Genomic DNA, 12,641 nt, shown 5'->3' on the forward strand with positions numbered 1-12,641 from the left:
TTCATCTTTTAAATACTCTTCAGAATAAGAGTCGTGCTCTTTTCTCAGAACTATGACGACCCAACAATAAAATCGATGCAAACTGTCAACACCAGTCAACACCTGAGTTAGTAATTTGAACTTTATAAAGTTTATCGTCTTCAGAATAAAAGCCCTAATATGTTGTAGGCAAGATTATTGCAAAAGTGGGTTTCACGTTAATGATGAAGCTAAGAGCATCAATCTGTTGACCTTTGAAATTAATGCTCAGACACATGGTGCTTTTTCATACGTTAGTTAATACAAAGATAGTTTCCCAATAGGCTTTAAAGCACAAACGTGATTTATGTAGGTCCAAAACTAGTAACATAAACAGCATTATATTGGATCATAAACCTAAAAACAATCAAGGTTCTATGGCTTCAGCGTCTGAATTCATTCTGCAGCATTCTCCTATAACGTGATGCAATTGGAAAAAAAAAAAGAAAAGTGCAACATAATCACATTCCGAGCCCTCACCTCTGCAGGATCAATACCCTCATCTAGGAACTGCTGCAGGGACAGAACCTCGCTGGGGGATCCCGTCTTCCTGATCTGTGTCTGAGCGGAGACGGCGGCGGTGCCGGACGGCTCCAGGGACCTGCGCAGCTGCAGGGGGCTCTGGTGGGAGGAGCGCAAGGAGGCGGGCTGCTGGACGGGGCTGCTGCCGCTGCTGGACCACACCTCTTGGTCCAGGCTCAAGCTGAACTCCCCGCTGCTCTCACTCTGAGGCCTGCTAAGACTGCCATTCAGCGTGCCTGTGGGAGGGGAACGAGTTGAGAAAGAGGGCAGAAATTATGCCTTGATCCCAGTGAGGTTTTCTGAAACAAACAGCTTCAATATTAACACATTTTTCCTTTAAAAAGCATCAGCTTTTTTAAAGCTGTGTCCAACCCGAAGAGAAAAACTACAACCTCTAAATTAGGAAAGGTCAGCATTATCCGATCACATTTCATATTGTTTGAAATAAAGCCAAGACTAGGGATGCACATAACTGTGCGTCCTAGCAATTAATTGCAGTCAATAAGATCAATCAATGAGTAGATTAACTCATTAATCATTAACTTGCATCCCTACTGAAGACGTTAGTGGAGAGGACTAGAGCTGAAGGGAAGATGGAAGAGCGTACCTTTGCCCTCCAGAGGAGAGGTGAGGTGTGAGTTATTGTTACTATTGCTACTTGTCCTGTTGCTATGAAGGCTGGAGGGTCTGGAGGCTGGGTAGAGGGGAGGCAAACACACATTCACAGTTAGGATTTACAGAGGCTTACATGTATCCACCAACGTGCACTGACACAGGGGGCAACACGTGGGAGCACGTCAACAGTCCGACAGAGCGTCACCTGCTGGGGCGACAGATGGCTCGTGCCAGGCTGAGGAACAGGAAGGGTGGCTCAGTGCCAGACTACAGCACCAATATGTCCATCTAAGAAGACAAAGAGACCACTGACGGAGAGGAAGGAACACCTAAATGTAAAGACCACTCCACTGGAGACGAAAGGGGGATGTTAACGATGCCAGTGAGAGCTTGTTAGTTAAAACGAGAAGCAGATGAAAAAGAATGAAAAGGAACACGAGTTGAGAACATTTTTTTTCCAGTGCTCTCCTGTTCCCATGGCGGTTAGTTTGAAAAGATAAGCCGGTGCAGGTGAAACCGTCTCACACTGTAGCTGCGCTTCCATTACCAATGTGCGCAAAAACGTTGTCGATATTCCGCCAATGTTGAAAAAACACAATTTCGCAACTGCAGCGTTCTCGTTAAATAAGAAAACACAAGTGAGATCAGACATGATTACGTTTCTTCACACGATAAGTTTTTTAATGACTACCATCCTACCACTCCCTGTCGTCGTCGTCTTCTGGCTGAAAATTGGTTGTTCAATTTTGGTGAATACACTAATGTTAATACAGCCAAAAAGTCGCCTGATGCTAGCGTAAAAACCTTTATCAAAAAACGTAAGGTTTTTTCGACATTGGTGTTTCCATTAAGCAAATTTATTTTTGCAATTTGCACAATTATATGGTCAATGGAAATGCAGCTTGCGTTTCATGATACAAGTGACACCAAATTAGAGGCAAATTCAACACTTATAATCAACACAGGTGTTATTTGTCGAAAACCTTCACTGTAGCCCAAAGTGATAGTCTCTGCACAGTAAACGGGACTTACTACAGATGCTACAGGGAACTCTGCACATAGCCTTCAGCTCAACAGGACGACACAAAGCAAGAGCACTGCTAGACCCCTGCCGTCCTAATGAAACACACGCACACACATACATAATGCAACACATCCACACGGTGGAATCTGAAATGTTTTATTGACATCAAACTTCCCAGCATATAATAATGCTGGGAAACAAAACAGAGGCAGCCAAAAGTATTGCTCCATAAATCAATAGGTACCTCAGACATAAACCTGATGCATTAGAACTAATGCGTGGAGGATGAGTAAGACCGGATGTCCATTTCCTTAATGCCATTATAAGAAGGCAGTGGGAAGTGGGTCTCAGAAGACTGCATTTTATTTTGTAAATGCATTATGGGAACTCATCTAAAAGTAATCGGCAGAGCAATAGTATAATGCAAAACAAATTTAAGAACATGGCAAAGCTAGGTTCAAAGTAAATATTTTGTCAACACAAAAAGAAAAAAAAAGATTTTGAGTAAAATACACTGAAAAACGAAACCACTACTAATAACCACGTTTTAGCTAGTTTAAGTGTGAGTGATGTGAAACAACATATTTGAGCAGCACAGGCTTGAGTAATCTCTGCCTGGCTGCTGGACTTTATCCAAAAGCCTGAATTACACAGTTTTACTTTACCCTGACCAGGATCTCTCAACTAAAATTAAATCACAAGATCAGGCTTAATAAAAGCAACATCACGGAGTTTAGCAGAGGACATGACGTTCTTTTTTTCTGGATCTGCTCCGTTTTCTAACAGCCACTAGCCACACTTGTCTTACTGACCCATCTGATTGGCTATTATCCAGTTTTCATGTCGATCTTACCTTGACTCTTCGGGTCATCTAAGGAACCAGCAACATCCTCACATGAAGCATTGTCTGTGGAGACAAAGTTAAAAATTTCCACATTCAGTGAGGGTTTAAAAAAAAAAAAGAAGACAGAGGGCTGCAGGAACCTATTTGAAATGAATTAACTTGATGTGTCATGTCAAGAGTGTGAGACGTAAAGCAGATAACAGGAAAACAAAATGGAAAACAGCAAAGTTGCTCTATTTTTTGGGAGCTTGTAAGCTTCCGTTACTAAACATGCTGCACTTATTCTTGCCTACATTGTAGTAAATAAATGTGGACTGCTGTTTTAGTAAGCTAGCCTCACTGACAGCTAATACAAGATACTAAGGGTTGCTTGAAATGGTAGCACCCAAAGATTTTTTTCTTTAAAATAGTAAATTAATTCTTTACAACTAGCCTTTTACATAAAGCAGCATGATGCCATTTGTGTTCCCAATATAAATAACTAAATAAATAGTTATTTATAAATAACTAGCTCACCGTAGAAAAGCTACAAAAATAATCTGAAAGCTGGTTTTATATCTTTGACATTATAGTTCTTAAAGAGAAACTGAAATGTGCCAAATCCATATTTTTACGGTCAAAGCTTAAAATCTACAAATTGGATATCAGAGACGATATTCTTAATGTTGCATCAATAACGATAATAAAAAAAACTTATTTTATTTTGGTTTCTCACCTTTGACCTGAAGCTTTAGCTTAGCCCGCCTCGCAGACGGCAGTGTTAGTGCAGCGCAGTCGATGGCGTTGGTGGACAGGGCCAGCTCCTTCATGCGCTGTCCGCTGCGCCTGCTGCTGCCCGTCATGCCACCATCTCCTGCTTCAGGCCCATCTAGATTCTCCGTGCTGCCCGCCCACTGTGACCCGGAAACACCGGCCACTGCCATCGTCTGCAGCAAGTCGTTCATGGCTGAGTGGACGGACGAAAAGAGGATGTCACAGAAAATAACTTGCAGTAATTGAATGTTTACAGCCATTTTATATATACATATATAAAATGATTTATAAAATCAGTTTGTGTTCATATCCATTTAAAAAATACCCAATTTCCCCCAAATCTGGTTCAAAATGACTCAAGGTTTTTATATCTATATAAAAAAAGATTGTTGTGTTGTAAGTGACAACACAGCAATCATGACTATATGTTTGTAAAAAAAAAAAAAAAAAAAACCCGTCAAATTCTAAATGGGAATTTAAATATGCCACCAATTGTCTGTGCTAAAATGCAAATAGCTGTCTCTTAGTTTTTGTTTAGAATATTTAACCTTACGTTTTTCCCTTAGAGATTACAGATGCCTTAAATATTGGTTTTGAACTTTTTCCCCCAACAGATTTTAATGTAGCTTAATCTTTTCAGAGCAACACTTAGATTTGTAAATCCAGCTAAGAACTGCCATTTTCTGAGACATATTTCTTACACTTGGAAGCAGGTTTATTCATATCAAAAAGCATTATGATCTTACAGCACAAAAAAAATTGTTCAAGAGGCACATGCAGGCGTGTGCAGCCATTTTACAATCAACCAAAGTGCATAAAGAGGGGCAGCAGCACAAATCAATCATTTTAACTGTTTATCTTGTAGACGTTGTCTTTGTGCACTTTGCTTTATTGAGCCAAGTTATGAGATGGCAGAAAGGCATGAGGACATGCAGATCCGAGTCAGGCGAGTCCATGTCAGCGGAATAAGATCTGAAATGCAGCACGCTGACAGAATGAGAGAGTGAGACGGAGAGAGAGAACAAAAGGCTCCATTTCAAGTCCTGCACGGTGAGTGCGAGTGTTGATCGAGCAGTCGGTGATTCATGCCGTAAAGATTGGAGGAAAACACAACACAGGCACATGAAAGGCAGTCTTCCCCCACTATCTCACCTGAACAGGCAATCCCTCCACACAAACACACACGCAAACACCCACAGCCTTTCATTCAGGATGCGCAAAATGAAAATACAGAGCACAAAAAAGCTGCCCAACAGCTGAAGGCTTGACCAAACTGAAGGCTTTTGTCTCAAAATGCAGAATATGTCAAAATAAACACATCTGCATAAGGAGAAAACCCGGAATGTTTGAGGTCGTTTTGTTTTTTCCTATTTAAGAAGCTAAGACATTTATTTGCAAACGGTGAGAACTAAGTGAAACAAAGGGCTTAAAAGACCTTACAGGAGAAAGTGGAGGCATTCAGCAGAGAAAGTGATGAGAACTTGGGTTACAAGGAAAGAGTTGGGGACAACAGATCACTGATGTAATCAGGTGTAGTAAGGGGGACCACCAGGCCTGTATAATGAAAGTTTAGCTTACCAAGTCTTATGCAGACATCTAAAACATACAATAGAACCAGACAAGCTATGGCATACATCTATAATATTTAACAGAAGTGCCATAGTGTCACTGCCCCACTCTCATCACCTTGACATCAGTGACCACGCCCTCTGCTTCTCCTAAAGTGATAACAAGAGGAACTGGAAAGGCTAAGGTGGCGGCTAAACGGAGGTCTTACACATCGAGCGTCGGTAGATGGCCTTGTCTTTGTCTTTGTCCTTGGATCTGTTCCTTATGAAAGGAAACCTCTTTATAGCTGTCCAAGCACAGCCAGAGGCAGGCAGACAGACAGACAGGGAAGGGACAGCGACAGAACAAACCCAGAGAGGTGGAGGAGAGGAAAATAAAGAAAATAGGAGGGCAAAACAGATGGATGTCGTTAATGTCGGCACAACCGGAGCCAGGGGAAGACATGAACAGAGAACTTAGCCTGAACTAGGCAACGTCAGGCATATCATCTAAAGCTGGATCCACCAGACTAAATCAGATTGTCCACTACGTTGATATACATCACTGGGCCGGACGTCACATGACAAGGTGTGCGACACATGAGAGCCATTGCTGTGCTACGCAAAGAGACTGAAAAAGGGACAATATTTGCTATTAATTGTTATCACTACTGAAACTATAAGTCCAATGGCATCACATTTCGAGGATGAGGAAAAGGTTTTAATTTAAAGTGGGAAATGGGTCAGTTATGCTAGCTTGACTGACCAAACTAACGTGCATGTGCACCGCAGTTTGGTGTATTTTGGTTCAGTTAACACTAAGATAAGGTGACCCACACACCTAGCCTGATAGATCATCTGTAGAGCAGATGATTAAAAAGCTAATTGACCACCGTTTGTGTTCGGACAATCACTCATCAATGATCGCAAAATAAACATGAAGCCTGAAAAGCTGTAATAGACTGAATGTTCTGTTCTTTGTGTGGGAAATGTTTGCTTGTGGCTTTTGGTTGTTTTTTGGCTTTATTTTACTTTTCAATAAACAAAATCTGGACTAATTGTCCAGATTTTGGACAATACCACCACGCTTTAGTTCGTAAAGCGTGGTTGTATTCATAAATCAGTCATCAAATAGGATGAAATATTTCAGAAAGCATAGAAGCTAGAGTTTGCTAAATTATAACAAACTACTGTTCCTACCGTGGCAATTATGTAAAATGTAATTATCCGATTTAAAAGAGAAAACGGACAGAAACCGTAATGTTTATATATTTATATCTATGGTGAATTCATATTGTACATATTAAAACTTCTGCAATTTTCTCAACTTTAATTTAAGCCATAGTAGAAATTGGATAAGAAAAAAAGCCCTACAACCATTTTTGTGACACATTTGTGCTCATCTTGCATTGGAACACTGTGGTTTTGTGGATATGACTATGAATAGTAAAGGCGCCTGTAGATGTGCGTCATTAGCATTAGCGGCTAATAAGTACTGTCCAATCCAGTGATGCATATTGATGATCCAGTATCAGGTATTTTAGTCTAAGCAAAAATGCTGTCCCATACTAAAGTATGGGGCAATGTAAAGAAAATATTTTTTTAAAAATCTAAAACTGGAAAAGTTTTGTTCAGAAAATAAACAACAGACCACATCAAGTATTTTTTCTTTGTATTTTAAATTGACTTAAGTGTCAATTTAACATTTCCAGTTTGTAAATAAGACATATCCAAAATATCAATTTACTTAAATTCCACTTTGTTTTGGAAAAAATTCACAGTAGTTTAGAGGGCAGGCTTGTATAAATCTTACAATGAATCAAAAATATAAACATGGTATTCAAATACACATTCACACACACGTCGCAGCATTCTCACATTGACGATCCAAAGCTATAAACACCACTACATTACAAACTCCCTGCCAGACATTACAATTTTTCAACACGACTGTTGACACAGAACCACATCTAGACGAGACGAAGGAGATGATGAGTATTAAAGGGTGCAATGAGGAGAGCTTCCAGAATGAATAGAGTGTTCCCAAAAATCCCAGACAAAGAGGAAAACGGCTTGAACATTTTCCAAAACGACCAGGGCTCCTAGCAGGCTGTACTCTTAATCGGACCGGCTTAAAAACTTTCTATACATACACGTAAAACTCAATAGATTACCACCATAGACTCACTATCAACCTAATTTGTTTCAGCAATTCAAATCAAAAAGTTAAACTCATTTGTTACTTAAGTGGCATAATTCAAGTGTTTATTTCTGTTTGATATTTACAGTTAATGAAAAGCAGTAGCAACTTTTTGTTTTTTTAGCTCAGATTAGGGTGTTTCTGGTATTCTCTGTGGTTCCGAAGAAGCTAAGCACAAAAAATGAGACCGCTGTAATCTTAAATATGATAATGTGCTTAGTCACACAACATATTCAAGGTGGTAGATATCGCTGTTGATCCCCTATTTTCTTAACAGCAGGTTTTTCTTCCACTCAATTTCCAATTGAACACAAAGCTTTGCGGCTGAACAACTGTCAAGTAATTAGTCTTCTTTTTGATTGTGTTGGCCACATCATAACATTTCCATATCAAAAATCATGTTTTTGTTTTTTTTTGTTATATTAAAACTTACTATTGTGAAACAGAATTTGGGGTTTTCTTTATTCATCAAAATCAGCTGAAATTAAAACTATTCAATTCACATAAGGAGTTTCATTTTTGAACTGAATCACTGAAATTCATATTTACATGCAACTTTACTATTAATAAACTAAAACAGAAATCTTCAAGGTCATAAATCTACTCCTGTGTCAAAACAAAACAAAAAAAAACACCAACCTTTTCTAAGCTGCGATAACCTCTTGCAGAAACTAAGTGAGAGGAAACATTTCTTGCACCCTTTAATAGTTTTAATGCTATGATAGAGCGTGATCCTCTCCCTCTTTACAGGTGAACTGCACGTATCAGAAGGTTAACGTACTAGCAGCTTAACTCTTACTTGGATTTTTAGAGATGTTGAAAGAAGTAGACCAAGGTTGCATTATGGTGTTAATTGGTTTCCAGCGTTTGAAGCACATGAGGTACACTTAATTCAGCACTTAATGGTGCCAACCTGAACTACCACCAAAATAAACAGTCGAGCAACAAAGACATGGTCGAATGAAATTAAGGAAATTAAGGAAAGCCAGATTTTGATCTGGTTTTCCTTAATCACAAAAGTTGTAATTATTTTTATTAGAGTAACTACTCTGACTTTACACTATTGTGAGTTTGAGTATAACGCCCAATTTCCTTCAAATTATTGGGCTTTTTTGTTTGTCCAAAGTTTACTTAGTTGCAGTAGCAAAAACAGATATACCAACACCTGTTGTAGTTAGTTGAACATTAGTAACTAGACACCTCAGAATAAAATGTTGGCACTATTAAATCAATGTGCAATATCACTGAAAGATAAATGTACAATTTAGCTTTAATCCAAATATTTATAAAGTAGTTTCATAAAGATTTAAGACTATGCTTGAATATTTTTTTCATCCTGCAACTGTGATAATTGTTACATGTTTTATACCAAACTTTGGACACAGTGCCTTTTACTTAAATACTTTTTCTTTATAGAAACTTAATTTTTTTTTTCTGTGGGAAACGATCCAGACCCATTTGTCTAAAAAACTTTAAGCCAAAGGAAAAAAAAACAAGTCTTCCTCCTAATCCTTAATATTATTGCTATTTTCAGCATACTACCTGTAGCTTACAGCTTGTTTGAGAATAAACAATAATATGAATTCTGCTAAAGGAGAAAAACATTTGCTGCCAAGTGTGCAGCCAGCTGCAAAATCATCGTCCTATGAGGTGGAGTACAAACAAACTGATTAAGAAGTATTAGACATAGTTGTAAAATAGATTTCATGGCATCTCCCTTTATTTAATTTTGGTTACCATCAAAATAAGATTGAACAAATCCAGTGCACCTCACGTTGCTCCAAACATGAACGGCATCTGATTTCTTTAGGTCAGAAGTGTTGAGTCAGAGTCAACCTTGTCCTGCTGCACAGCTCAGCTGTAACCTCTATGAGTGACACAGACAATGGACTCACAAAGACATGCCCCGAGAGACATGACAGTCGGGTCATTAGCCCCGCCCACCCTCCCTATCCACGGCATACCATTGGACGAACCCTGACTTTGGGCATGGGAATGCTGCCCTCTCCTTCCTTCGCAGAGAAATAAAAAAGCAAATGAGCGGTTAGGGAATAAAAGACTCAGCCATACTATACAAACCCACTTGGAACTCGGGCGTTCCTGTCCTGCACATTATTAATCAAGAAAGCGTGCTTTTCTTATTTGCACTCACTCATGCTCCTCTTTTGTGTGAGCGTGTCATCCAGCGAGTTGGACCCAGAGCCGATGGAGGAGCTGTCCTGGCTGTCTGGGACAAAAGTGAAAACACTTTCTCCCAGCTCCGAACGAGAGGGGGTCAGCGTGAGAGAACGCATCCGCTCCCGGCTCTTCGGCTTCATCAGCTTCTTCATCTTCAGAGTGATCCAGTTGCCACGCCTTTGACGAGAGGTCAGAGGTGAAATGAAGACAGCAACAGGAGACCATAAGCATGTGTTAGATCATAAGTTATGACGTAACACAACCTTTTCTTTACAGAATACATAAGTTTTTGTTATACATCAGAACTCATGTGACCACATGACGTCGCTTGTTTTTTTTTTTTTACCTGCGTGGAGGTGAAGGATCAAAGAATTTGTACTGGTCCATTATTTTCTCCTCAAGTTTTTCCTTCTGTCTCCTCAACTCGTTTAGCTTGTCTCTAAAGATCGCACAAAGAACAACAAAGCAAAACAAAACAAAACCAGTGAACTTGGAAACCAAACATCTTATAAGATTACAGTATTACTACCTTAAAAATGTCATATTTTTTCACCTTACAAACCACCAGCTAATGCACTGTATTGGGATTTTATACAATACATCAACACAAAGAAGTACATATTTGTATGGGGAAAAGAATCTAAACGATACATAGATTTTGGCATTTAAGCATATTCACCCTCTGGGTCAATACCCTTTTAGAATTGTGCTCCATTGCAGCTTCAAGTCTTTTTTTAGGCAGCATCACAACCAGGTTGGTGCATTTAGAGACTGAATTTTTTGACCAACCTTCTTTGAAAAATTGCTTAAACCTTGTTAGATTGGATGGTTTGGGAGTACTTGACTGCCAGACCTGGGAAATAATTCCAGAAGCAGTATCTTGTTATAATGAGCTACAGATAGTTAAAGCTGTAGAGTAACTGTTCTCTTAGTTTTCCTTTTTGCATTTAAGCCAAAAAGTTACATTTTCGTCTCATTTAATTCCTTTACAAGGACTCAACAGTAGACTATTCCACCTGGGAGATTTCTCCTCGCCATTCTAGCCACCATTTACAAGATAAGTGATTTCTGAAGGCAAATAGCTGTTATATTAGGGGTGTGAGATGCAAATGTGACAAAATGTAAAAAAATCCAAGGGGCACGGATGCTTTTTTGCAAGGCACCATATCCAACATTCACTCCAAAGAAAAAGACAAATGTATCTTTTGTTTTACATGTATTGTCTTTGCTCTACATGGAACAGGTCCTTGCTCTCCATTGTCTGCTCCAGAAGTGTGCGGTTCTGCAGCATCAGGGTCTGGATCTGGTCCAACAGGTGACGGTTCTCCTCCTCCAAGTTGCCTTTCAGCTGGCTCAACAGCTAATTCACACGAAAAGGGAAGACCGGTTTAAAACGTTAAAGAGATTTATTCAAAAGCGTTCACTTAAAATACACTTGAAGGTCTCGTTACCTCACACTGGTTGGTGAGTTTAGTGGAGGTGATGTCCAGCTGCTGGTATTGCTCCTTGAGTTTGGAGAACTCTGCTTCTAGCTTGGTCTGCTCCAGCTTTGCACTGTTCAGCTGGCTCTTTATGTTCTTGTGGTCCACCTGCAGACTCTCGCTGTCCTTCATCAGTTGGCGATAGGTGGTGTTCAGCCTGGAAAGACAGCACAGACTTTGGTGGAAATATGCATTTCAGTCACTCTGAAAACATTCATGTTCCCACTCGTTTTCTACTTCTAAATGTCAAACTTTTACAGACTAAACAGTCCAGATTTCTCCAAATACTTCGTACATTTTGAACCATTATATTTCACAATCATGAATCAACAGTAAAGAAGTTGAATTCTGATTTGGTTGTGGGGGTTGATTTATAAGTACAGATTTAAATACATGAACATACTACATATAAATTTATAGTTGTTGTTTTTTTGCCCCATTTCCAGCAGTTGGACCAGAAAAGGTCAACCTGAGCAGCACCCAGGATGAAGAAACTCTAAGACCTCTGAACCAGGAATGAAACGGTCAACCTTTAAATTTTAGACTACCTGCATTTGTCTCTGGGTTCTGTTAGTAAAATTAGAAAACAAATTCATCAATTAGATGGACCAAAAATCTGATGTGGAAAACAAAAAGACACCATTTTACATACAAATGATCGAAAAAGATTCATTTTGTAGCAGTTTTTAATTTCACCTTTAACTTGGAAAAAAAAAAAAGACTTAAAACTGAAACATTTTCCATAAGCCAGTTTATTTTATAGCATAAAAAGCCTGACCTGTCGTTTTCCTCTTTGAGCAGTTTGCACTGGTCAGCTGTGGCTTGGTGGCTCTGATTCTCCCGAGCCATCTTGTCCTGCTGCTCCTTAAGGTTTTTCTCCAACTCCTCCAGCTCTCCCTTTCTCTGTAGGAGCTGTTTGTACCTGAACAGAAGGATAAAAAAATAAAAAATACAACTTAGAGACAATTTTTTTTAAGTTCCTCAAAAAAATGACAGAATTGACTGAATATTGCTGTAGTTCGAGAGAAGCTCACTTGTCTTCCAAGTCTCTGTGCTGTTGCTCCAGGCTCTTATGGGAGGTCTTCAGGCCGCCGTGTTTCCCAATCAGAGCTTCGTACTCGGCCGCCTGCCGCTCGTGGAGCGCCGCCAGCTTCTCGTGATCCCGGAGCAGCAGCTCGTAGGTCGCCCTCAGCTCCTCCTTCTCCCTCAGTGCTCCCTCCCGTTCTCCCTCCACGCTGCTCTGCTGGCTCTGCAGCTGGGCGTTCTGGGCCATGAGGGCCGCACTTTGAGAGCTCAGGGTGGAGTTCTCCACCTACAGGACAGAGGTGGAGGAGCAGCACCATCACTTAAAACATATGATTTGTGGTATATTTCAAGTGAAGATGAAATATTCAAAGCCCAGATCTCTGTAAACCAAACATTAAAAACCAAGGAAGAATTTATTGGAGTTTTTGCCTGC

The 12,641-nt window shown here is 39.8% G+C and overlaps 1 protein-coding gene across 10 annotated transcripts in view; it reads right to left on the reverse strand.

The window, feature by feature from the left end:
- ccdc88ab (coiled-coil and HOOK domain protein 88ab) overlaps positions 1 to 12,641 on the reverse strand; it is a 69,921-nt gene that overhangs the window by 4,551 nt on the left and 52,729 nt on the right. For 5 of the 10 annotated variants that reach the window (XM_017309029.2, XM_081616157.1, XM_008428753.3 and 2 more), the window contains exons 24-36: positions 12,217 to 12,494; positions 11,961 to 12,104; positions 11,153 to 11,339; positions 10,916 to 11,061; positions 10,048 to 10,140; positions 9,676 to 9,878; positions 9,488 to 9,535; positions 5,554 to 5,631; positions 3,739 to 3,969; positions 3,033 to 3,086; positions 2,188 to 2,271; positions 1,148 to 1,234; positions 499 to 776 (exon numbers count right to left, since the gene is read on the reverse strand). In XM_017309029.2, the coding sequence (XP_017164518.1) occupies positions 499 to 776; positions 1,148 to 1,234; positions 2,188 to 2,271; positions 3,033 to 3,086; positions 3,739 to 3,969; positions 5,554 to 5,631; positions 9,488 to 9,535; positions 9,676 to 9,878; positions 10,048 to 10,140; positions 10,916 to 11,061; positions 11,153 to 11,339; positions 11,961 to 12,104; positions 12,217 to 12,494 (1,911 nt within the window). The remainder of the gene's footprint in view (positions 1 to 498; positions 777 to 1,147; positions 1,235 to 2,187; positions 2,272 to 3,032; positions 3,087 to 3,738; positions 3,970 to 5,553; positions 5,632 to 9,487; positions 9,536 to 9,675; positions 9,879 to 10,047; positions 10,141 to 10,915; positions 11,062 to 11,152; positions 11,340 to 11,960; positions 12,105 to 12,216; positions 12,495 to 12,641) is intronic. The other 5 variants (XM_008428747.3, XM_008428748.3, XM_008428749.3 and 2 more) reach the window with 5 other exon arrangements.

This window comes from Poecilia reticulata, chromosome 15 (assembly GCF_904066995.2).
Source record: "Poecilia reticulata chromosome 15, P_reticulata-male-v2, whole genome shotgun sequence".
Taxonomy (NCBI): Eukaryota; Metazoa; Chordata; class Actinopteri; order Cyprinodontiformes; family Poeciliidae; genus Poecilia; species Poecilia reticulata.